General features: G+C 47.7%; 1 protein-coding gene across 4 annotated transcripts in view; it reads right to left on the reverse strand.

Annotated features, from left to right (window-relative positions):
- Positions 1–22,545, reverse strand: part of BRPF1 (bromodomain and PHD finger containing 1) — a 101,415-nt gene that overhangs the window by 58,647 nt on the left and 20,223 nt on the right. For 3 of the 4 annotated variants that reach the window (XM_063940990.1, XM_063940992.1, XM_063940989.1), the window contains 4 exons: positions 7,191–7,347; positions 6,083–6,178; positions 2,752–2,883; positions 2,529–2,675 (listed from right to left, as the gene is read on the reverse strand). In XM_063940990.1, coding sequence (XP_063797060.1) covers positions 2,529–2,675; positions 2,752–2,883; positions 6,083–6,178; positions 7,191–7,347 — 532 coding nt within the window. The remainder of the gene's footprint in view (positions 1–2,528; positions 2,676–2,751; positions 2,884–6,082; positions 6,179–7,190; positions 7,348–22,545) is intronic. The other variant, XM_063940991.1, reaches the window with a different exon arrangement.

Raw genomic sequence — 22,545 nt, forward strand, 5'->3', positions numbered from 1 at the left:
AGTGAATTATTACTTAGATTGAATAATTCGTTCCGGGCTGTCCTGAAGATGCAGATGACAGCACAATAATTGGACGGATCTTATATACTCTGTCCTTCCTTTAAGCAGCGGAATATAACTACAGTCTCTGTGTAAAATATAAGGGAGTTCAGGTATCAAAATGTCCAATTATCAGCACAACAGTATTCTCAAAGCTGTTATATTAAGCTGATATTGTGATCCTCCCTTTATCCCCAGGTGCTGCACAGCCTATATATTGTGATGTGATTTCGCTCAGATAAAGGAGAGCCCTCCTTATTCCCCCTTAGCACTGGGGTCCGGACAACCGGGTACTGAGACAGATGATGTAATGGAGGCAGCAAGCGTTTCCTGGAATGATTGAATATGCCGGCCGGCTATGAACTCACTTGTTTTCATACGCGTTTCTCCGCCTTCATGTGTCATCGGCGGCTTCCTCAGTGTGTACACACTGAGGAAGCCGCCGAGGACACATGAAGGCGGAGAAACGCGTATGTGAAAACAAGTGAGTTCATAGCCGGCCGGCATATTCAATCATTCCAGGAAACGCTTGCTGCCTCCATTACATCATCTGTCTCAGTACCCGGTTGTCCGGACCCCAGTGCTAAGGGGGAATAAGGAGGGCTCTCCTTTATCTGAGCGAAATCACATCACAATATATAGGCTGTGCAGCACCTGGGGATAAAGGGAGGATCACAATATCAGCTTAATATAACAGCTTTGAGAATACTGTTGTGCTGATAATTGGACATTTTGATACCTGAACTCCCTTATATTTTACACAGAGACTGTAGTTCTATTCCGCTGCTTAAAGGAAGGACAGAGTATATAAGATCCGTCCAATTATTGTGCTGTCATCTGCATCTTCAGGACAGCCCGGAACGAATTATTCAATCTAAGTAATAATTCACTAATTTTTCTTCTTTAAACTAAACGGACATTATATAAGGCAATTTACAGTGCAGGGACGCCTGCGAAGTTATAATTGTCATCAAAGCGGTTTCTCTTAATTAGTGGAGTATACCCGGTTGTGCATGAATATACATTTACAGGAGAGGAATTCTCGCTGTGCGCAATAATTATGTATTTTATACACACCAAATGTTTTATGTATTGACTGTACAATACAAGAAATCCGGCCGGTAATTGTATAATTGTATAATCTGTTTAATTTTAATATATTTTTTATCATTATTTTCATTTAATTTTATATATAAAAAATAAAATAGCTATAATTAAATGCTAAGCGCAGTTCCAAGTTGTTTTTTCTTGTTCTAATTAATTGGAGGCTTACGAACCAGGCCCTAGGAACGTGCGGCTAGCGTTTGATTTTAACATTAGCGCCCAATTTTGTTTTTGTTTAGCTGTTGCTGTTGCTGCCAGCCGTTGCTGGTTGTTATATGTTAGTGGTGTGCTGGTATGTAAATCTCACCACTCTTTGTTATCATATTTCCTTCTCTCATGTCCTTTCTCCATCGGGGACGTTTTTACCTATAACTGCCTGTGGGAGGGAGCATAGAGGGGAGGAGCCAGCATACCCAGTTGAAGAAATTTAAAGTGCACTGGCTCCGTTGGACCCCGTCTATACCCCATCGTACTAGATTCCCCAATTTGCTTATGGACTATGAGAAAAAGATTTACCGGTAGGCAATTAAAATCCTATTATCATCTACCTGCTGATATTAACAACAAAAAAGCAAATGATTAAATCCAAAGCATAATTTAGTCATAAGTTTCAGAATGAATCTGTAGGTACAGTGCTCTCCCAAGGATTAATTTTACAGATGCTCCAGGGGTCTGACGGACAAAATGTTATAATGGCAACATACTGTTGCTGGTGGCCCAGCGGTGACTTACCTACTCCTGCAGGCTGCAGCAGCGTCTCTTGTATCCCAACACTCATGTGGCTGTCACTGCCAGCAGAGTCAACTGATGGAACGTATACGCCCCCTATCACTAACCCTCCCTAATGAGCAGGGGTCGGACTACACATGCCAGCATGCCTTGCCACAGGTTTACTATCAGGACATGCTATAACTGTAGCACTGCATGCTGGGATGTGTACTTTTAACAGCTGCTGGAGGGCCGCTTATTGGCCACCCCTGCTCTAGAGCCTAATCCTAACCTGTCCCTAGTGCCCCACCCTCATATCCCGCAGCCTAACCGCGAAGTCAACATCTGACAAAGCCGGCATGTCACATGTCAACATTGCGGAGGGGACAATATGAATGTTGGCCTAAAGACTACATCACCCCCCCCCCCCACCTCCCCCCCTTCCATAACCACCCCTCCCCCGCCGGCTACCTCTTAATGCCACCCAGCTGGCAACATTTTTCTGGGGAGAACACCAAAGTAGATAAACCCTTTATTTCCTTTCACATATAAAGAGGATATGTACAGAAAATGAGGATGCACAGGAGAATAGCCGCGTTAGTAGGATCACATACAGCACAGACAATGACAATGGTTATGAGATGCAGATAATACGTGATGGGAGATCGGATTCTTACTTCGTACAGTTCTGTTACCTCAGACAGAGGGATGGGCTCAGTGAATATATTACTGGTATCTTTCTCCTGAAGAAGCTCTAGTGTCTTTCTCAAGAGGATAAGGAAAGGAGTCAGCTGGACCTCAAGAGCCAACTGCTGGATTTTGATCTGTAACAGAGAAGAATCATCAGGGCAAGCCGGTGATGCGTCCAGCGCTCTCCAAGTAAACAAATTAACCCGTTACCGTTTCTCTCTTGAGCTTTTCTCGTTTGCGTATTAATTCTACCAGCAGGCGTGCCCGCTCCAGGTCATGTCGGAGCCTCTGCCACGATTTCAATTGTTCCTTCAGTACCCAGTTCTTATCCGTGGAGTCTTTCTGTTGAAAAGGAAAGGAGTTAAAACCAAGAAATCAAAGTGACAGTAACATTGATCTAGTTTTACCAAGACAATGTTAAGAAAACTCCAAAATATACTGCAAAGAGTCAGATATTTCTTCTTACAAAGATCACCATTAAACAGATTAAAAGGATAAGTCCATGACTGTAGTTAACCTGGGTGTTATATGTATATCTAACGGGGCCCATGCATCAGTAGTGTTCTTGCTCTAGGCCAGCGGTTCCTAACCCATGGTACGCGTAACTCCCGGGGGTGCGCGGCGGACTAATCGGGGGTACTGTAAAACAATGCTGATAATGGCGGAAGAAGCCGCTCTTCAGGGTCCCTCCCGGCGCACGCGCTTGGACGATGCTGGGTCACGGAGTAAGTAGCGGCTGGAGGAAGGAGCCCCCGTCGCATGTACTGTTGCGCTTGGAGGACGCAGGGTCACGGAGCAGCGCTGGAGGAAGGGGCCCACAGCATCCCCACTAAAACATGTCCACTCCTTGATGGAAAACAAATTGCTGGGTGCCTTGACCAGAATGTAAGTGTGTGCACAGATATTATAGGTCGGTGTTTTAGCTGCTGCAGCTAGATTATTTATTTTTGCTTTTGATATTTGCAGTACCATCTATATATGCAACAACATTGGGGTTTTGAGAATCCAGAAAGGATCCTTATGATAACAATAGTTACTTCCAATGGTGGCTAGATAAATGTTATTTGCTGTCCTGTGTAGGATTTGATATAGTGCAGGTCTGCTATAATTGATTGCTATGACGCTTTAGCCACTAGGAAGTTTCTGTTTGAGGACGTCTTAGATGTTATCTGAATGACATGATCTCTTTGATTACAGATACATATGATCAATGATGGCTTGGCAGGGTATGGTTATTAATGTATATTTACTGGGAAGTCTTTTTCCATGTTCCTGTGGTTACTGTTGATATTAACAACTATTTCATAGAAAGGTGGGAATTTATGAAACGAGGGGGTAATCCTAAATGAAAAGCCTAATCAAGGGTTAGGAACCGCTACTCCCCTGGCGACAGCTGGGCAGCATGCGATTCCTTTGTCACCGATGTGAACGTGCAACGCAACGTCGGTCAGTAGCAACAAGGCATAAAACACCGGCCCAAAGATAGAGAATGTCTGATGCAACTGCAGAGCTAGTGCTGGTCCCACCAGGCGGCAGGTCCCCTGTGAGGTTAGTGATGTGGCTGCGCTGTGAGTTATGTGCAAACACCCGCTACCCCAGTATCCATTTTATACTGTCTGCAGAACAAGGTAGCAGCCCGCTCGCTGCAGGCTGACCCAGGGAGCAGATAAATAATATAATAGTACCGGCGGGCGAAAAGGCTCCTCTCCTCCCTCACACCGTTCTGCATCGGTCTCGTCGCTGCCTATCTCCCCTCCTCCACCACCCCGGTCGCCAAGCCTCTCCGGGTTGAGGATACGGCCGGGACCGCAGGCTACAGATGGGTGACGGGAGCCCGTCCGAGCCACGGCACATCCCAGGGTTCCTGGCCAGGGAGACGACGCGCCCTCCTCCCAGGGGCCTCCAGATAACTGTTCTCCCGGGCACCTTTCAGCAAGCTCTTCTGCCCAGTCTCATTCACCTGCTGAGGATACACCTGTTATGTGATTATACATCCCCTATCTGCACTGTTTGCATTCCTGGATCTCCCCACCCCCAGCTCTGAGAGGCATTGATTGGGAGGGTCAGGGGTCCATTGATGTGGCATGTGGGGTGGGCTGAGGGGCGGGCTGAGGAGCATGTGGGGTGGTCAAATGTCTAAATATTACATTTAATATTACAGCATACCTCCCAACTGCTCTGCCGTCCCACCTGCAGACTTGAGGGGGGCAGGGGGGAGGTAGCACTCATTTGGCATCTGTTTAGGGCAGGGAGAGCCTGAAGGCAGCCCAACATCTCCAGGAGTGCTGGGCACACCCCAAGAAAATTGTGTCTCATGGGGCCACACCCACTCCCCATGAGACCGCACACCCTTTAAGTCATACTTGCCTACCTGACCCTCTCCATGAGGGAGAAAATGCTCTGTTCCTGGACTTGCCTGGTAATGTATGATTGCCATCACCTGTGGTGAGCTAGCTAATTGATAAGAAAGGTGTTTCACCACAGGTGATGGCAATCATACATTACCAGGAAAGTCCAGGAACAGAGCATTTTCTCCCTCATGGAGAGGGTCAGGTAGGCAAGTATGCTTTAAGTCCCTCCCTCAATCCCCAGAAATAATGGGCCCTTTAAAATGAAAAAGTGCCTTCCTCGGGGATCAGCAACCTGCCCTATAAAAAAAAAACTACAGTGAACACTAAATCAGGCAGCTATCGAGGCAATTCCCAGTTCTGCCTATGCCTGGGTCGGGGGATCGGAGAAATTTGGGGAACCAACATGTTATAAAACCTCGATTAGCCGATTACGGGGAAGGGGGGGGGGGGGGGGGGGCGGGGGGGAATCGGGATTAGTCAGTCAGGGATTTTAAACATGCGCTATTTTGCAGGTATCCCGACGAACTGCCGATCATCGATACCCGCCGAACAACGTTTTTCATGGCCGAATGGATCGGCATTGGCAAAATGGGAAATCTGCCTATAGATGTATGGGCCCCTTGTCTTGTATCATCTCTCGCAGAGTGTATCTAGCAGTATGTGTTTCTGACAGTACTGTGCATGTACCTGGCCTGCACAGATTATGTCATGTGCCCGACAGAGACAGGTACAAGAATTAGACAACCTTGTCCAGTGTTCGAAGCAAACGAAAAAGTAGCAAGTTACTCCTGGAACAATCTATGTTGCAATGCAAGGGGTGCAAATACATTCGAGCACCGATTGCTTTTGTTGGTATACAGTATATACTGGCAGCTTTGTTTATACGCTGATTTAGAATCAGGCTAACATTTCGCTGTTGATTTTGTTAATGACAAATAAAGTATATTATTATTACATACACCCCTTCCCAACTAGGAATCACTCTGCACATTCTAAATCTGCCCCACCTGCAGTGCAACATGGTTTTACCAAGGTGCAAATTGCTCTAAACACTGAATCAGACAAGCAATTATACCAGAGTCTGAATTGAAGTATACAACGTGTTCAAGGGTTCTTCTATAGTAAGACAAACGTGAGATGGTAAAGTACGCTCCATACACCATGACTCCAGTGCACGGTCTTATAATCACCTTAATTGTTTGGTCTCCCATCTCATCGTTTGATTTAGTGACTGTCCCTAGGTGGACAGAGACATCCTCAGATAAAGGGATCCTCCACTTCATATCCTAGTGGGAGAACAAAAGACTTATTTATGCACTGTCAAGACAAGTTATTGCAATAAATATTCGGATATAAAGGCATACACAGGAAACAAAAACAGCTACAAACTGCCCCAAAATCAAAACAGACCTTGGCCTTCCTTTAGATCCCGTTGGATCTGCCTCCTGAAGTGCAAAGTACCAATAGGTGATGTGCAATTTGCAAGTGCGCAACAAGTCGTGCGATGTAGGAAGCAGTCAGGCATCAGACTTGTCAGTGATTGACAGTCTGATGCAATGTCTCCGCCATTTAGGGGGAGGGAAGAAGCCAGGGTTCTCAGTCACTGGATGAAGATTTCCTGGCCTCTGTGCCGGCGGTTTGCGAGTCCCCATGGGGAGCTCGCAAGCTGCACGATGGAGAGTCCGTGATCCGATGCCTATGGCGCAGGTAAGTCACTACTGCAGCAGGAGGAGTCTGCTTTTAATAGACGTATGCAGAGCTATCGCCAGTCCGCCCACATCTGAATTAGCCCCCTAGTTAGTAAATATTTGGGAAGCTGATGTTACCAGCTTCTCATTAAAACTCCAGAATGAAAAAATCATGAACACCAACTAATAAGCATTAGCCTGTTGTACTTTATGCGTAATTTACAATCTTAAAAATCGGCTTAACCATGCAGGATACCAGCCGACAATTTACATGTAGCCGAATTGTACGCTTTTGGGTTTTGTTTTTGTTTTTTTAAATGTAGGTTTTTGGCGACTTGTCCTGGCTATAGTATAAAACTTTTGAGCAATTTGTGGTTCTTACGCCTTCCAGCATCTCACTTTACATCCCCACCTTCCTGTAAGGGTCTGTGACCCCTTCCCCCGTCTATGACAGCAATCACAGGCAGAACGGTAAAATGGGATGAGCCTGCACACAATCTGCAATTAATATACGCCACAGTCTATATCACCCTCCCACTTTCCAACTGTTCCCACCATCTGCTGTCAGAGCAGCCACCAGCACTGCAAGTACACTCCGCTGATTTCTGACCTGTTCACAGTTCCTCTGCGACTGCAAGTGCGTCTGTAAGCGGCGCAGCAAGGGGACGCCGTTACGGGATTGTCTCTTTAGTGTCCAGTAACTGTGCAACCTCTGCATGAACTGGCTCTTCCGCTGGATGGTTAAGCAATTGGTGATCTTACTGAGTCTGAAAGAGAAACAGGCAGCTGTGTCAGGAAGATAAAGCAATCTCATGACCGATTTCAAATCAATCAAAAGCTTATGAAGGATAAATAAGACAAAAAAGCAAATGATCAGAATTATCTGCAACACTAATTACTGCCACAATATATGCATTCCTACACAGAGGCCCCAGTTATAAGGGCACGGGCTTCTGGGGAATGTAAAGGTGACGCTCTGAGTGCAATAACAGCAGAGCGTTTTAAAACACAGTCATTACAACCAGAGTGTAATTCAGTCACCATGGCAAAGGGGATGTGCTCAGCACTGAAATTATATTATATATTTTATATATATATATATACACATACATATATACATAGTAGGGGAGGAGCTAGCCACAGTGTTAGAATTTTAAAGTGCCAGCTCCCAATTACTGCCTACTATTTCCCCATTGTAACTGCGCTCCAGTGGCCCCTGTGGAATCGGAGAAAGGGATTTATCGGTAAGTAACAAAATCCTGATTTCTCCTTCATCCACTAGGGGCCACTGGAGCGCAGTTACAATGGGGACGTCCCAGAGCTCCCAAAACGGGTGGGAGAGCGCTGAGAGTCCTGTAAAACCGCTCGGCCAAACTGCGATGCAGATGCCGCGAAAGTGTCAAACCTGTAGAATTTGACAAACGTATGTCGGCCCGACCAAGTACCCGCCCGACATAAAGTAGGCATGGAGACCCCACGGGCAGCCGCCCACGAAGGTCCCACAGAGCGCGTAGAGTGCGCTGAAATTGAAGATGGAGGTTCCCGAGAAGCTGCTAAATAAGCTTGTCGGATGGTCAGTCGAATCCATCGGGGCAAAGTCTGCTTAGAAGCCGGCCAACCACAGCGAGCAGCATCGTATAGAACAAATAAGGAATCTGACTTCCGAATAGTCGAAGTCCTAACCACATAGATCTTGAGCGCCCTGACAACGATCTCGAATCCGGAGAGTCCACCGAGAGTGCCGGAACCACAAGCGGCTGATTGATGTGATAATCAGACACCACCTTAGGTAGAAAAGACATACGAGTACGAAGCTCGGCCCTATCCGCATGAAACACCAGGTAAGGAGATCGACAAGAGAGAGCCCCAAGTTCCGACACCCGTCTGGCTGAAGCCAGCGCCAGGAGAAGGACCACCTTCCAGGTGAGATATTTCATCTCCACCGATTCCAGGGGTTTAAACAATGAAGACTGCAGAAAAGAGAGGACCAGATTGAGGTCCCATGGCGCTGTCGGAGGGCGGAAGGGAGGCTGTATTCGAAGAACTCCCTGAAGGAAAGTTTGAAATTCCGGCAGCAAAGCTAACTTTTTCTGGAAGAAAACCTAAAGAGCAGAGACCTGCACCTTTAGTGAACCCAGTCTTAAGCCTGCCGAAAAACCTGTCTGCAAAAAACTGAGAAGGCGGGCTAAGCTAAACACGGAAGGAGAAAATTCTCGCCGTTCACACCAGGCTACATAAGCCTTCCAAATGCGGTAGTAGTGAGAAGATGTGACTGACTTTCCAGCCCGAAGCATAGTAGGTATAGCCGTACGAGGAATCCCCTTCCTTTTCAAGATGGCTTTCTCAACAGCCACGCCGTCAAACGTAGCCTGCGTAAGTCTGGATAAAGAAAAAGACCCTGTTGTAGTAGAACGTCCCGCTGTGGCAGGGGCCAAGGCTCGGCTATTGACAACAGGTGTAGGGTGGAGTACCAAACCCTGCGTGGCCAATCCGGAGCCACCAGGAGGACCAGAGCATTTTCTCTCTTGATGCGTTGTAGAACCCGCGGCAACAGCGGGAAGGGAGGAAAGAGGTAAATGAATCGGAAATTCCAAGGAGCCGTGAGGGCATCAACGCCCGCCGCCGCCAGGTCCCTCGACCAAGAGTAATAAAGAGGCAACTGATGGTTCAGGTGGGACGCCATGAGGTCGATTTGTGGTTTTCCCCACCGGCGGACCAGTTGCCAAAACACCTGGGGATGGAGTGACCACTCTCCCCGGTGCATGTCCTGTCGGCTTAGATAATCGGCTTCCCATTTGTCCACTCCTGGAATGAATATCGCCGAGAAGGACAGAGCATACTCCTCCGCCCAGAGAAGGATGTTGTTGACCTCCCTCATCGCTGCACTGCTGCGAGTGCCGCCCTGACGGTTAATGTACGCCAACGTCGTGGCGTTGTTGGACTGAACTCTGACCGCTCAGCAGGTGATGTGCCTGAAGTAGGGCGTTGTATACCGCCCTTAGTTCGAGAATGTTTATAGGTAGAGCGGATTCGTGGATTGACCAGCGCCCTTGAAACCGACGTTCCAGGGTCACTGCCCCCCAGCCTCGCAGACTTGCGTCCGTGGTGAGGAGAGTCCAATCCCACACTCCGATCCAACAGATGTGCCGACTGTAGCCACCAGAGAAGCGATGACCGTGCCCTTGGAGATAGCATCACCCGCTGAAGAAGGAACAGATGAGATCCAGACCACTGATGTAGAAGACACAGCTGAAACGGTCGAGAGTGGAAGCGTCCGTACGGAAGAGCTTCGAACGCTGCTACCATCTCTCCCAGAAGGCGAATGCACAGATACACTGACACCCGACGGTGTCGAAGTACCGACCTTACCAGTGTCTGCAGAGACAGGATCATGTCTTGAGGAAGGAAAACCTTCTGACGGACTGTGTCGAGAATCATCCCCAGAAACAGCAGCCGTTGTGAGGGGCATAAGTGAGACTTCGGTAAATTCAGGATCCACCAGTGTCGAATCAGAAGGTCCTGCGTCATCCGGATATTCTGAAGCAACAGTTCTGCCGAGCTTGCCTTTATTAGCAGATAGTCCAGATAGGGAACAATTGTCACACCCTGCTTCCGAAGTAGGGCCATCATGACCGCCATGACCTTTGTGAACACTCTGGGAGCAGAAGAGAGACCGAACGGAAGGGCCTGGAACTGAAAAGGAGCGTCCTGTATCGCGAACCGGAGAAAAGCCTGATGAGGAGGCCAAATGGGAACATGTAAGTATGCATCCTTGATGTCTAAGGACGCCAGAAACTCGTTTTGCTCCAACCCCGCAATAACAGACTGGAGGGACTCCATCTTGAACTTGAATACTCTCAAATACGGATTGAGATCCGTCAAGTTCAGGATTGGCCTGACCGAGCCGTCCGGCTTCGGTACGAGACACAGGCTTGAAAACAATTGTTCCACATGCTCCGGACAAGGTAGAACCCCAGCTGCCGCATATTTCTATTAGATGGCTCCCTCAGCCAGGTAGCCCCAGGAAACGGCAGCTTCTTGGACTAGCGATACATCGAGGGGTATACCCTTGGAGAGGTCTGATATCGTTTCCTGCTAGCTGTAGGGAAAGGATAGAAGAACAAACAATGTTTGAAACCTGAAAGTGTGTAATCGGATGTCTCCAGGCCGCCGACTGGAGCATATCCAGCTCATCCGAAACTGGACAAGTCGTTGTCATTTCTTCATCGGCGCCGAACTCCGCGGTACCTGAAGTGTCAGATGAACTTCTGTACAATGCACCTCGATATCCTGAGATACTGGTTCAGACTCCACCGAAAACCGACGGCATCAGTATCCTGGACATCTCTCGCCTCCTCCAAGAGGGGCCTCTCATCCGCAGAGTTGTGTCACATGGAGGTTAGCAACCTCCTTATAGAAAACTGGAGAGGAGAAATGACGTACAAGGTCTCTGGTTAACAGTGACATTACCTGCATAAGCCGAGCTGTTCAAACAGGAGCGTCCTGCAGCTGCGTTGAGGGCTGAGCAGATGGCTCCACCGCACAATCCACACCTAACGGAATTCTGACCGTCCCAGGTGATACGTTCAGTAAATGAAAGGAGAAAAGGTGGGTTAAAGAAGCGTAGCCCTATGTAATGTATGCACTATAACAAGCAGTGACAGATACGTTCCAAATAAACATTCTGGAGCAGCGGAAACTTGAACCGGTCGCTGCGGGACAGGAGTATTAGCCACTAGGCTATAGGCGCTTTAAAGTAGGCTTTTGTTGTCAGATGTCCTCGCTACTAGCGTACTGAGCCACAGCTGCTATTTTGATGTCACCCACATTCTCCAAAATACAAACAGTATTATTACCAAGTGAAACAAAGGAATAATAAAGGGAAGACAACCCCCGCCCTGTATGGAAAATTTGATGCGACGAGGTGAAATTATGTGGGACGTGAACCCAGGTCCGAACCTGGATGTCCCTGCTATTATAATAAATTGTGGTGGAGGTGTGAGCCGCAGCCGGCTGTAACTGTCACTAGCCCCTTGGACAATGGGGCACTGGGTATAAGCCCTGCCCCCCCGCTATGGCGCCTATATCTAAAATCAACGGCGCTAGCGCAGGGCAAGGGAATGGTGAAGTTAGAGCGAAGTATTATCAGTGTCAATGTAATAGATTGTACTTATCACTATTACCTGTCTCTCTGAAAAACACCTTCATAGCAAGCAACGGTATCCGGGTAGAGGAAAAGGCCGCCAGCGCATGCAGAGCCGCCGGGAGCTGAGGACCTCCGGGAGTAAGCTCCGCCCCCCACATTATGGCACCCATTTTAAATTGAACAAACTCCAGCGCAGTCACAGCGGGGAGCGGGCAGTGCTGAACCCGCTGTGCAGAGCGGGACTAAGCTCCGCCCCCCGCTGTGGCGCTCAATTTAAAATCAACAAGCTCCAGCGCCATCGGTGCGGGGGGCGTCACATTCCCCGCCAGCAAAGCGCCGCTGAACCCGCTGTGCAGAGCGGGTCTAAGCTCCACAGCAGCGGTGAGTAAGATCCTATTATGTTCTTATTACAGATACACTTTGAAGTTGCTGACTGCTGAGAGTGCCAGGTATAGCCAAATGGTTAGGACCGCTGACTAATACACTTCTATGGAATGATGGAGTGGCCCCGACATGCGCCGCACGCAGCGGTGTCCGGCCACTGATACTCACCGCTGCCATGCTGCCGGAATCTTCTGCTGGTGGAGCGGCCCCGACACGCGCCGCACGCAGCGGTGTCCGGCCAGCTCAGGAGAGCTCAGTGTCTCCCTCAGCCGGGGCCCATCCCGAGCCGCACGCAGCTGCGATGGGACCCCGCCGGCAGCTCCCGCGGTGCAGACTGGCAGTGGCAGAGCTGCCAGTCTGTGTGTGTAAGAAAGAAAAATAAAAATAATAAAGAAAAAAATTCTTCAGCTAAAACCCAAGTGAACCAGCTCCCTCGGGCACTAACTAAGACTGGCTTGGAGGGGGGACATAGTAGGGGAGGAGCTAGCCACAGTGTTAGAATTTTAAAGTGCCAGCTCCCAATTACTGCCTACTATTTCCCCATTGTAACTGCGCTCCAGTGGCCCCTAGTGGATGAAGGAGAATATTATATCTATCTATCTATCTATCTATCTATCTGCCTCAGCAATACCCCTACAGCTCCACCAGCTGCATTTTCAGGACTTTTAGTCCAGCAAACAAACTGGCTGCCCGCACTATGCGCAGGACCTCGTCTATCCATCAACACCTGTGTAGTAGTTGCTAAAGATGGAGGGAAAAAAAAAACACAACAGAGGTTGTTTAGATGACAGATCTATGGCCTCTGTTCCCATGACCAGTCCTCTAAGGAGGTATACACAGTTTTTAGACATAACTTTATAACAAATAAATGCAGATAGGAAAACAGACCATCACTAATCGAAGAGATGCTCCATGTCAGGCCTGGACAATCTCTAACTCTCCAGGTGTGGCGAACCTCAAGTCCCAGCATGCCCTGCCATAGTTTTGCTATCAGGGAATGCTAAAACTGTGGCAGAACATGTTGGCACGTGAAGTTTCACAACACCTGGGGGCAGATGTATCAACCTGGAGAAGGCATGAGGAAGTGATAAACCAGTGATATGTGCAAGGTGATAAAGGCACCAGCCAATCAGCTCCAATATGTAAATTAACAGTTAGGAGCTGATTGGCTGGTGCGTTTATCACCTTGCACATCACTGGTTTATCACTTCCTTGTGACTTCTCCAGGTTAATACATCTGCCCCCTGGAGAGCCACAGGATGGCCAGGCCTGCACTATGATAACAGGGAACAAAGCCTGTTATATTAATTAGGGACAGACTGAATGCATAGACAGCCACATATGGCACATAGATAAACCTTCAGCAATGTCGCTGTGTAGCAGAGCAACTATTTATTCTACAAAGTCATGTACTATTCTGCACATGTGAATATACAGACACTTCAGCTACCACATACAGTAACCTAGAACCGGTATCATCACACACAGTAGCAGAGAGAAAAGTGGACTGTTGTGTGTGTCATTTAACATTAGAACAGTGCTTTAAAGCATTCGGTTTTTGCCTACACATTGCAAATCCATATTCTAAGTTCCAGATCACTAATAAAAAGCTTCTACAGCAATGCATGTTACAGCAGATTTATTACTAACCAACTACAACTTTGTGGTAGATATATAGTACTACCTATATAGTGGCTAGGGGCATACCTAGTACAGCAGCCAGGGTATGCCCCTATCCACTCCATACACAAGCTAGAATCCTCTATCTCATCAGAGTCTAGAAGCCAGGGTCCCATCACGGAACAGCACCAACGTAGACTATATCCTCCATACATGGTCGACATTTAACAGATCTACTGGGTAAAAAAGGTGACATCAGCTCATTAAACACCAGAACACCACTGTGTTCCCATGTGGCCTGACGGTTGCAGACTTTCCTAAAGTCCTTGGCAGCGACTGCTAGTTACATATCTGCACACTGTTTACCAATGCTGGGAGGCTTTTTTTTGTCACCACAGCAACTGGTATTTGTCCAGGCTGCATTTAAATGACATAAATAATTCATGTTTTGAAGAAGAAGAGATGTCTTGTAGGAGTAAACGGTTAAATGCAATTTCTCTGTGTAGGTCGCTATGACAATTGCTACAGCAAGCTGCATAGCAAAGAGGCACAGTGTCTGGCACACAGCTGCTATGGATATAGACAGACTGCACAAATACATCAGGGCTACTGAGGCTTGAAAATAAAAGGAGACTTATAGTCTACTCTCAATACGCCTTTCTCCGTCAACAGCACAGGGTAGGGATGGGCATCGATAACTATCGATAATGCAATCCGTGATATACATCAATGGCATGAGCCCATCATGAACCATCAATGGCTTGCACACATCAATGGTCATCTCTGCTGGGGCACGACGGGTCAATCAAGTTGGGGGAGTGGGGGGTGGCAGGGCTCAAAGATGCAGGGGCAGAGCTAACCTTCGTGCTCCCTTAGGGCAAAAAGCAAAACCACAGGTAGTGGTCGCCCAACAAAGATCACTACAAGGGAAAGGCATGCCACAATGTGCCCCATGGATCTGCAGACCTCTCTTGCAGACTAGTGACCATGTTCATGATTCCACCATCAGATAAACACTGACACTAACCTGCTTGGGAGGATAGCAAGGAGGAAACGATAAGAAGAACACTGCTACCTGTATAAATGTTACTATAGACCACTTAGAGGAGTTTGATGCCTAGAAGAGTGTTCTGTGGACAGATGAGTCCAAAACAAAACTTTTTGGCTTAAATGAGAAAAAATAGTTATGGTAGACTTACGGTTGATAACTCTATTTCTCCTAAGTCCACAGGATAAACATTGGGATATGAGGTAGCGACAGCGGATTGGCACCAACAAACAAAGCTTTCGGCCTCCTAGAATGCACCGGACCTGTCCCCTATATCCCCGCCTCCTGGCTCAGGCAATTCAGTTGTTTTCCAAAGCTCAAGGCAGGAGCATCATTGAGAGTCCTAATCAGGCGAGAAGCACACATGCACACCTTTCCGTACAAGAAGGAAGAGGTTAGAATGTGAAAGGATCCTCAAAACAGGTGCGTCAGGGTGGGACCTCTGTGGACTTAGGAGAAATAGAGTAATCAACGGTAAGTCTACCATAACTATTACATCTCCTGCAGACTCAACACGTTATCCACAGGATAAACATTGGGATGTCCCAAAGCAAATTTAGTGGTGGGGACGCTACTGATTGGACAGGAGAATCCTTCGCCCGAATTCAGCATCCTGAGAGGCAAAGGTATCAAAGGCATCATGTCTAATGAATGTGTTCATGGAAGACCATGTGGCTGCCTTACATATCTGTTCTGCAGAAGCACCACGTTGTGCTGCCCATAATGGACCTACCTTACGAGTAGAGTGAGCACGGACATTACCTGGAATCGGGAGATCAGCTTGAGAACATGCTTCTGAAACAGTCATCCGAAGCCACCTCGCCAGTGTCTGCTTGTCAGCAGGCCATCCTTTCTTGTGAAATCCGTAGAGAACAAAGAGTGTCTATTTTTCTGATGGCACTGGTACGATCCACGTAGATCCTTAAAGCACAGACTACGTCCAACGATGCATCTACCACAGAAAGGTCCGCCCTTGAAAGGCCGGTACTACAATTTCTTCAATAAGGTGGAATTTAGATACCACCTTAGACAGATACCCAGATCTGGTTCTGAGAACCGCTCTATCTGGATGGAAAAAAAAAAAAATCAGAAAAGGAGGGTGACATATTAATGCCCCTAAATGTGAAACTCTTCTAGCTGAAGCAATAGCCAGCAGAAAGGGAACTTTTGCTGTCAGCCATTTAAGATCCACTTACTTTAGTGGTTCAAAAGGAGCAACTTGAAGCGCCTTTATGACTAAATTTAAATCCCAAGGCACTGCAGCAGGAACAAAAACGAGATTTATGGTAAGAACTTACGTTGTTATATCTCTTTCTGCGAGGTACACTAGGCTCCACGGGGAATGACATTGGGGTGTAGAGTAGGACCTTGATCCGAGGCACTAACAGGCTCAAAGCTTTGACCTTCTTCCCAGAATGCCTAGCGCCACCTCCTCTATAACCCCGCCTCCGTGCACAGGAGCTCAGTTTTTGTTAACCAGTCCAATGCAGTAGCAGGCAAAAGAGACGACAACTGTTAGTAGCCGCATACACCACATTCTCACGACAGGAGAAAGTGTCAGCGGCTAATGCCATACCAACCCAAAGAAGCTAAGTGCATCAGGGTGCGCGCCCTGTGGAGCCCAGTGTACCTTGTAGAAAGATTTAACAACTGTAAGTTCTGACCATAAATCTCGTTTTCTGCTGCGGGGTACACTGGGCTCCACAGGGAATTACATTGGGGATGTTCTAAAGCAGTTCCTTATGGGAGGGGACGCACTGTAGCAGGCACAAGAACCCAATGTCCAAAAGAAGCATCCTGGGAGGCGGAAGTATCGAAGGCATAGAACCTTATGAACGTGTTCACCGAGGACCACGTAGCCACCTTGCACAATTGTTCAAGGGTTGCACCATGGCGGGCCGCCCAAGAAGGTCCAACCGACCGAGTGGAATGGGCCTTTATGGTAGCAGGAGCTGGAAGGCCAGCCTGTACATAAGCATGTGCAATCACCATTTTAATCCATCTGGCTAGGGTCTGCTCGTGAGCAGGCCAGCCACGTTTGTGAAAACCAAACAGAACAAAGAGAGAATCCGACTTCCTGATGGAGGCAGTTCTCTTCACGTAGATATGGAGAGCCCGTACCACATCCAAAGACCACTCTTTGGAAGGCAATTCAGGAGAGGCAAAGGCCGGAACCACAAATCTCCTGATTAAGGTGGAAAGAAGACACCACCTTAGGTAAAATACCCGGGACGTGTTCTAAGAACCGCCCGATCACAGTGAAAAATCAGATATGGTGACCTACAAGATAAGGCACCCAAATCCAACACCCGTCTAGCAGAGGCAATAGCCAGCAGAAACAACACCTTAAGAGAAAGCCACTTAAGGTCTGCAGATTCAAGAGCTCAAACGGAGAGCCTTGCAACGCCTCCAAAACCACAGACAAGTCCCAAGGGGCCACAGGGAGGTTGAATCCGCAACACACCATGAGTAAACGTATGTATAATCAGGTAAAGAAGCAATTTTTCTCTGGAACCAAACAGGCAGAAATATGAACCTTGATGGAGGCCAGACGAAGGCCCAAGTCCAGGCCTTGTTGTAGAAAGGCCAAAAATTTGTCCATACTAAACTTGTAAGCGTCATGATTGTTAGATGCGCACCAAGCAAAGTAAGAATTCCAGACCCTATGGTAAATCCGAGAAGAAGCTGGTTTCCGGGCCTTCAACATGGTTTGAATGACCGCCTCAGAAAATCCTTTGGCTCTCAAGACGGAAGCTTCAAGAACCACGCCGTCAAGGCCAACCGGACTAAATCCAGATATACACAGGGGCCCTGAACGAGGAGATCTGGGTGCTGTGGAAGTAGAAGAGGACGCTCTATCGAAAGACCCTGAAGGTCTGAGAACAAATGACGTCTGGGCCACGTGGGAGTGATCAGAAGTAGGATTCCTCCTTCTTGCTCCTTATTACTCTGGGCAGGAGTGACACTGGAGGGAACATGTATGGCAGCCGAAAGTTCCATGGAATTGCCAGTGCGTCCACGAACCCTGCTTGCGGATCCCTTGACCTTGCTCCGAAGACCAGAACCTTGTGATTGTGTCGAGACGCAATCAGGTCCACATCTGGAAGGCCCCACCTGTCCACGAGGAGTTGAAACACTTCTGGATGGAGGCTCCACTCTCCGGCGTGTACGTCCTGACGACTGAGAAAGTCCACTTCCCAGTTTAGGACTCAAAGGAATGAACACTGCTGGCAGATGGCATTCCGCCCACTGAAGAATCCGTGATACTTCCCTCATTGTCATGCGGCTTCGAGTGCTGCCTCGATGATTGATGTACGCCACCGTGGTGGCGTTGTCCGACTGTACTTGAACAGGTCTGTTCTGTATTAAATACTGGGCCAAGTTCAGAGCATTGAACACCGCCCGCAGTTCCAGAATGGTTTAAATCGGGAGGAAAGACTCCTTCTTGATCCACCGACCCTGAAGGGAGAGTTGCTCCAACACCGCACCCCAACCTCTCAGACTGGCATCCGTCGTCAAAAGGACCCAGTTGGAGATCCATAAGGGACGGCCCCTGCTCAATCGTTGGTCCTGAAGCCACCAGCTCAGTGACAGACTGACCTCCGGAGACTAGGAGATCATTTAAGACCTGATCCGGTGAGGCAGGCCGCCCCACTTGGCAAGAATCAGCTTCTGCAGAGGGTGGGAATGGAATTGAGCGCACTCCACCATGTCGAAAGCCGACACCATGAGACCTAGCACACGCATTGCCGAATGTATCGACACTTGCGGATGAGATAGGAAGCATTGAATCCTGTCCTGAAGCTCCAGGACTTTCTCCTGAGACAAGAACAACCGCTGGTTGTGAGTGTCCAACAACGCCCCCAGGTGCACCATGCTCTGAGCAGGGACCAGGGAAGATTTCATCCAGTTGATGAGCCACCCGTGGGCTTGCAGAAACTGGATAGTCAGATACAGATGGCGTAGGAGAATTTCTGGGGAATTTGCCAGGATCAACAAGTCGTCCAGGTACGGTAGGATCCTGACCCCTTGACGGCGGAGTACAGCCGTCATTACTGCCATGACCTTGGTGAAAACTCGCAGAGCTGCCTGTTTAATATGTGCAATATGGGATTTTTGCTCTCTAGATGCCAATGAAAGATCATCCTTCAATGCATCAGCCCAGGCTGCCACAGCTTTTGCCACTGACATGCCGGGCGGACTAGCCCTGTGCTGAGCCCCCCCATCTCTGAGTGTCTGATCATAGCTGTGCTAAATTTAGCACAGCTACGATTAACTCGGAACGACTCCCTCAGTCCTAACTGTTTTGGGACGTTTAAACACCGGTGCCTTAGATTGTATCAAAGGCCCTGCTGCTTCCTCTAAGGATAGAATGGCTTTCATAGCACTAATCAGCTCAGGTATGTCCACCGAGCTGACGCTTTCATCCTCGTCTCTGTATTCAGAACCGTAGTGTGATGAGTCCTCATCCTCCGACGAGTCCTCATCTGAAATATGTGTAGACTGTGAAGATGTTGTTTCATGTCTATGTGATTTATACCCCTTTCAAACTGCCAATGCTGGCTTCCCTGACCCGGCAATATACCGGGTGGGTTGCCATAGCGGCGGGGGCCGGAGCCAGGAGATGAGATCATCTCCGCACCGCCTCTCCCTGTTGTAGTGCATCGACCCGGGAGCCCGTTTACGCTGCCATTAACCCGGTAATCAACCCAGGAATAACACTGCTTTATTCCCGGGTTAGGCGACCCGGGATTTCAGCTATGCCTTTTTCACACTGCACGCTGACCTGTCATATTGCAGAGTCGATACCGGGTTATTTGTGCGGTGTGAAAGGGGTATTACGTACCACTGGCCTATCAGCCTGTTTTTGTTGAGAGGCTGCAGATTCCTGTACTGGATGTGAAAAAACACAGGGGGACTGTTGCAAGTAAAAGTTAATAGGGTAACCTATCCCTGGTATAGGAGCTGGCATTATCCGCTCAGCTATACTGGATAATGTCTGTGCAAAAGTAGCCCATGGGGGTTCAAATTGAACCTGTGCCTGCCTTGGATTATTCAAGAGGCTTTGGTGAAAGCTAAAACAATTTGTACATAATCCATTTTGAACCACACAATTTGTGACTGCAATTACTTTATAATTTGTTGAAGTGACATCCAATCCCTCCCTGCTTTGCACCAGCATTGAGGATCTGGATACACAGAAACTGACGGAATATAGTAAAGTCAGCGATCACACTAGCAATCAGTCACAGGTTATACATTAGTATAATAAGCAATATGAGCACATAATCAACTACAGATACATTTCAAGTATGTAGGAGAAACATATTACTGCATTATCTTATATAGGACTTTAACGTATTCAGTCGCACAGTGAAAGAAACAGCAGCAATAGTTTACAAACTCATATGCATTAGGCACTTATCCAACTATTTGTTCTCAAAGGTAGATAGAGACTTAGGGGGTAATTCAGAGTTGATCGCAGCAGCAAATTTGTTAGCAGTTGGGCAAAACGATGTGCACTGCAGGTGGGGCAGATACAACATTTGCAGAGAGTTAGATTTGATGCCCGCCGAAATAGCACTGTACACGTGGGTAAGCATTGTCGCGACCAGGCGGAGAGTTGTTGGAGTGACTCTTTCTAAGGTATGTTTAAGACGCTTTTTAGACAGATCGCAAAAAAAAAAAAAAAAAAAAAGTACAAAACTATGAAAATAAAATAAAACGCTTATGGCTGCTAAAAACCAGCAGCCCATTGACCATGGTCCCGCTCCTGCCGCACCAAACAAAAAACTGAATTGCCTGAGCCAGTAGGTGGGGATATAGGGGCGCGGGCCCAGTGCATTCTGGGAGGCCGAAAGCTTTCATCGTTGGTACCAATCAGCTGCTGCTACCTCATATCCCAATGTTTATCCTGTGGATAACCTGTGGACCCTTCAGGAGAAAAGTTGTATAAGAAGAAGACACAAATACTGCAGTCCAACATAAGAACCATCCCATCCATGAAACATAGGGGTGGCAGACTTGTGGATTCGGGCAGTTTTGGTGCGACGGGACCAGAATGTCTTACCATTACGGATGAAATGACAGATTCCAGATTGTACTAGCAAATTTTACATGAAGGTATCTGTCTGTGCACTGAAGTTTAACAGAAGATGGGTCCATGCAGCAATACTTTGGGGTCAATTCTATTCTCCGACAGTTGAATAGCGCCGGGAATTAGCTCCCGGCGCTATTCAATTCAGCTCCAGTTAAGTCGGCGATGGCCCGTTCTCGCCGACTAAACAGGTTGAATTGTCGGGAGAACGGCCATTCTCCGACTTAACTCCCCGGCGCGAGGCTGATTCCCGACAGAATCAGCCTCGCGCCGGCCGCGCGGCAGCACTTTTGTCGGGTTGATGAGAGGGGGATGAGAGAAGAATTCCCGACAATTGAGGGTCACTCGTCGCTGTATTGAATAGCGCCAGGAGCAAACTCCCGGCGCTATTCAACTGTCGAAGAATAGAATTGACCCCAATGACCCTAAACACATAGGTCAATCTACAAATCTACAAAATAAATCACTTTGGAATTGCCCCAAGTCAAAGTCCAGCCCTTAATCCAAAGTGCAGGGCTCCGACGTGCAGTACTGATCAATTACCGTAAACGTTTAAACTGAAGCCATTTCTGATGCACAGTGGGTCACGCCAGTTACAGAGTCATAAAGGCTGACTTATTATGACATTTTGGGGGAGATTCAATTGTTTGAAAAGTCAGTTGGTTGTCTGTTATTCCTATATAATAGACAGGGGAGAAAAAAAAAAAAAAACAGACACCCAACTGACTTTTCAAACATATGAATTCCCCCCTTTAAGTTTAATCAATAAGTGAATAACCATATTCTTTGACTTATTGGGTTCTCATGATCCCTTGAGGATCACTGTATGCATATCATCACTACCTTCTAGCGGTGTGCAACAGCTACTTTAGGAGATACCACTGAGCAATACGCACTGCTATTCTTAAAGATCCTGCTCTATTCCTGCAAGATGCATGTATCTGCTGAAGTCATGCGACCTACAGATAAGAAGTAATATTCTAGCCAGTGGTTTTGTAGTGGAAGAAGCTCCAGTTACTTATGATAAGTGGGACCCCAAGACAGATTTCAAACGAGGTGGTGCAGTATGCCCACCGTATCACTGACTCTTCATCTAATGATCTACAGTTCTAAAACAGGTCTGGTCAAGGGGGGGTGGGGGACACTTTAAAATTACATTTCTTTAAGGTTAGAGGCTGCTTCTTCTGTCCTGTCCAGACCAGCTGATTGAGAATTCCTATAGGCTGCCTACATAATGCAGAACCCATTGCCCCTGCACTCTTCAGATGGGATCTTCAGGGTCTCTCTCCTGCATAGAGAGACCCTGAAGATCACATCACCGGGTTGGGATTTTTTTTTTTTTTTACAAAAACACCACAGTATGGCTGCTCTCCTCCTTGACCATGTGTTCGGACTAAACCACTACCACCAGAAGGAACAATATGCTACAGGGACCTTAGAAGTAACATTCTTTCCTAACCCCAGGGCATCTAAAGCCAAGTTAACAGCAGCCAAGGTCAAGCATGGGGGTGAGGGAACCAAACTTTGTTCTAAGCATCTAGAAACCGTCCCTAAAAAAAGCAAGTGCACACATCCTGAGAAGGCGCAGAGCAGAGTTTTAAAGGTTAAGTAGAAGCCATTTATTGGCCAGTTCACGGACTCCAAAGCAGGTTATGGGGCAGATGTAATAA

The sequence above is a fragment of the Pseudophryne corroboree genome, chromosome 9 (assembly GCF_028390025.1).
Source record: "Pseudophryne corroboree isolate aPseCor3 chromosome 9, aPseCor3.hap2, whole genome shotgun sequence".
Classification (NCBI taxonomy): domain Eukaryota; kingdom Metazoa; phylum Chordata; class Amphibia; order Anura; family Myobatrachidae; genus Pseudophryne; species Pseudophryne corroboree.